At 31.3% G+C, this 2,618-nt stretch overlaps 1 protein-coding gene across 1 annotated transcript; it reads right to left on the bottom strand.

The window, feature by feature from the left end:
* Positions 1-1,597, bottom strand: LOC123009899 (putative gustatory receptor 28b). The gene is made up of 5 exons (XM_044406463.1): positions 1,369-1,597; positions 849-1,322; positions 458-798; positions 318-407; positions 1-265 (listed from the first exon to the last, which is right to left on the bottom strand). Exons 1-5 carry the CDS (start codon positions 1,595-1,597, stop codon positions 197-199), a joined length of 1,203 nt encoding a protein of 400 aa, XP_044262398.1. The 3' UTR covers positions 1-196.
* Between the last annotated feature and the right edge of the window lie 1,021 nt (positions 1,598-2,618).

Raw genomic sequence — 2,618 nt, 5'->3', positions numbered from 1 at the left:
TTGGCTTGCACAAATTTTTTAAAAATGTTTGTAAAGAATGAAGACACTCTCTCAAAGCAATTCACTCAGAAAAAAATTGAAAAAATTAATACAAAACAAAAAATTAGTATGTTAATTATAGGATTAGAATTCAGTATTTGTTTTATCAAAACATTTAATCTGAAACACTCCGAAATCATGTCATGTTTACATCATTTTACATTTTGTTTGTTCGTGAGCTAAACTGCAATAAAATCATCCAATATCCACCAATCGAACTCGCGACCTTAAAAAAAAAACAAAATTACAAACCAAACAATCAACAAACTAAAACATACAGAAAGCAGAAGATGTCGTCCAATCTTGGGTAAACCATAAGCTGAAAACTTGATTTTTTTCTTCACTACTAAAAACAAAAACGTATTTGCCTTAAATACACACACTTTAGTATTACAATGAACAAAATTTCATTTCTCACCTCTTTTTTTACATTTTTATGTAATCGACAGTTTAACAGCTGCGAGACTACAATTCGAGTATTTTGAATTTCTTCTTCGCAGTTATGACAAACTTCCACAATTAAAACCAATCGAAATATTTGCAATAGAACCCATAAACAATAGACATAATTCAAAATACTTGTCTCGTTACTTGTTATCATCACAAACAGTTGATAAGGACAAGTGACCAAATGAACATAACAGCTGAATAGCATTGCTGTTACAGTTTTGTTAAAACTTGAATTTATTGTTTCAATAGCGTCAGTTGTGTAATTGTAACAATTTATTAAATCTGAAATAAAGTCAAGTCTGATCTTAACTAAAATGATAATATTAATTGATTAAAAAACAAGTTATAGAATAAATTACTTGTGTCTCTCTTGATATTTTCTTTGATCGTTTTATTTACACCTAAAAGTCGAATTTGGGCCATTTTAACCACTTGGTAGTACTGCAATTCGTGCAATACAACAATCGAATAAGAAACATAATAAGCGAAATAATTATTAACACCTTGCCAGGAAGTGTTACCCCACATAAAAACATCAAGAGTGTAAAGTAGTGGTAAAAACACCATCCAGCATCTCGAAAACCAAACCAAATTCGAATTAATTTGTTCACACGACACCGGTGTAATAATAGCATCCACTTTGTTAAAATTATTCAAAACAATCGATATTTTTGCGCACTTGAAAGGCATCGAAACGATGAAATAAAAACAACTCAAAAGCACCTCACTGATATCAAACGAGGAAATCACTATATCGACACTCCCCGTAAATCCCAACGACACGAAAGAAGCGATTTCCATGTCGTGGACAAAGCCCCAAAAACCCCAACAAACTGTGAATTATATTTTTAAAATTTTGTTGTTTTTGTGTGTACGTACCCAAAGTCAAGGCAGTAGCACAGTTCACTATGTAAACCTTCCAAGACCACGTGATGGTAAAAAAATTGTTATGTTTTGTATAGGTGATGGGGCACAGGCCCAGGATTTGGGCGGGCTGGATGAGTGAGGAAAGGGTGTAAAAAAGGGATCGGTTTGTTGTTATACTTTGTAGCATTTTGGACAAAATAGTGTTTTTGAGTTGGAGTTTAGCGGAAATTAGAGTATACATTTTTAATGATTGTGTGCACAATGTCGGTTAATATGTTTAAAATTAATAGGGTGGATATGGTTAAATATAGGGTGCGAACACAAGAAACTCTCCGACATAAAAAATGTGGTGTTTAAACGTAATCGACTTGCATTTAAGTTAGATTTTGTTAATGAAATGTATGAAATTAAATGTAAATTTTAAAAATCTTTGTTAATACTATAATTTTTGACGAGTCGTCACTATTAGTAGTTGTAGAAATCGATAAAAAAAATTGTTTGAGTAGTTTCAGTCAAAACAAGACGAAATAACAGATAACACACTAAACAAAAACTAGTTAAACTAAACAAAACAGCCTAAGAGATACAGGGTGTTTACGAATTGCGAATATTTTAACTACTAATAGTAGTAGAACTCGTCAAAAGAAACAACTTTTCTATTTCCAACTTTCACCGAAAGCACGTTATTTTTGAGTTAAAATTAAAAATAAGTTGAGGCTGAAAACTCGTCTTAATACCAGATTTACATTCATTCATTAAAAAAATTTGAAACGTAAATAACGTAAAGACAAAAAAATTATCGCTACATTAAGGTAGATCAGTGTTAGTGTTAGTGGGTCAATACTTGCTATTATAAAATATTGCTCGAAATGTGTGGTCTTCCGTTGACAATTATTAATGAATTAATTGATTTGAGCTGCGTACACTAATTGTTTCATGTGACCCTATAAAAAAATCATACGGATTTAAATCTGGTGACCGCGGTGGCCATGCAACTAGTGTTGGGCACAATCGAATGATTTTGACTATCGAATACTCAGTTATCAAATGATTTGAACTATCAAATGAGCCATTAATCAAAATTCATTCATTCATTTTATTCAATCGTTTGAGAAAATAAATGGTGGAGAAATGATTCATTCGATAGTTCAAATCATTCGGTTCGATCATCTGAATCTTTCGCATCACAAACTTTGCCTCGACAAACAAAATTATTTTTTAACAAATAAACAAACAGAGTTATCTACAATTTCAAGTTTAAT

Source organism: Tribolium madens, unplaced genomic scaffold, assembly GCF_015345945.1.
Source record: "Tribolium madens isolate multiple individuals breed KSU strain unplaced genomic scaffold, Tmad_KSU_1.1 Scaffold_7;HRSCAF=85;Tcas5.2_LG10, whole genome shotgun sequence".
NCBI classification, from domain to species: Eukaryota; Metazoa; Arthropoda; class Insecta; order Coleoptera; family Tenebrionidae; genus Tribolium; species Tribolium madens.
The sequence above is the reverse complement of the archived record's forward strand: the minus strand, read 5'-3'. Positions and strand labels throughout refer to the sequence as shown.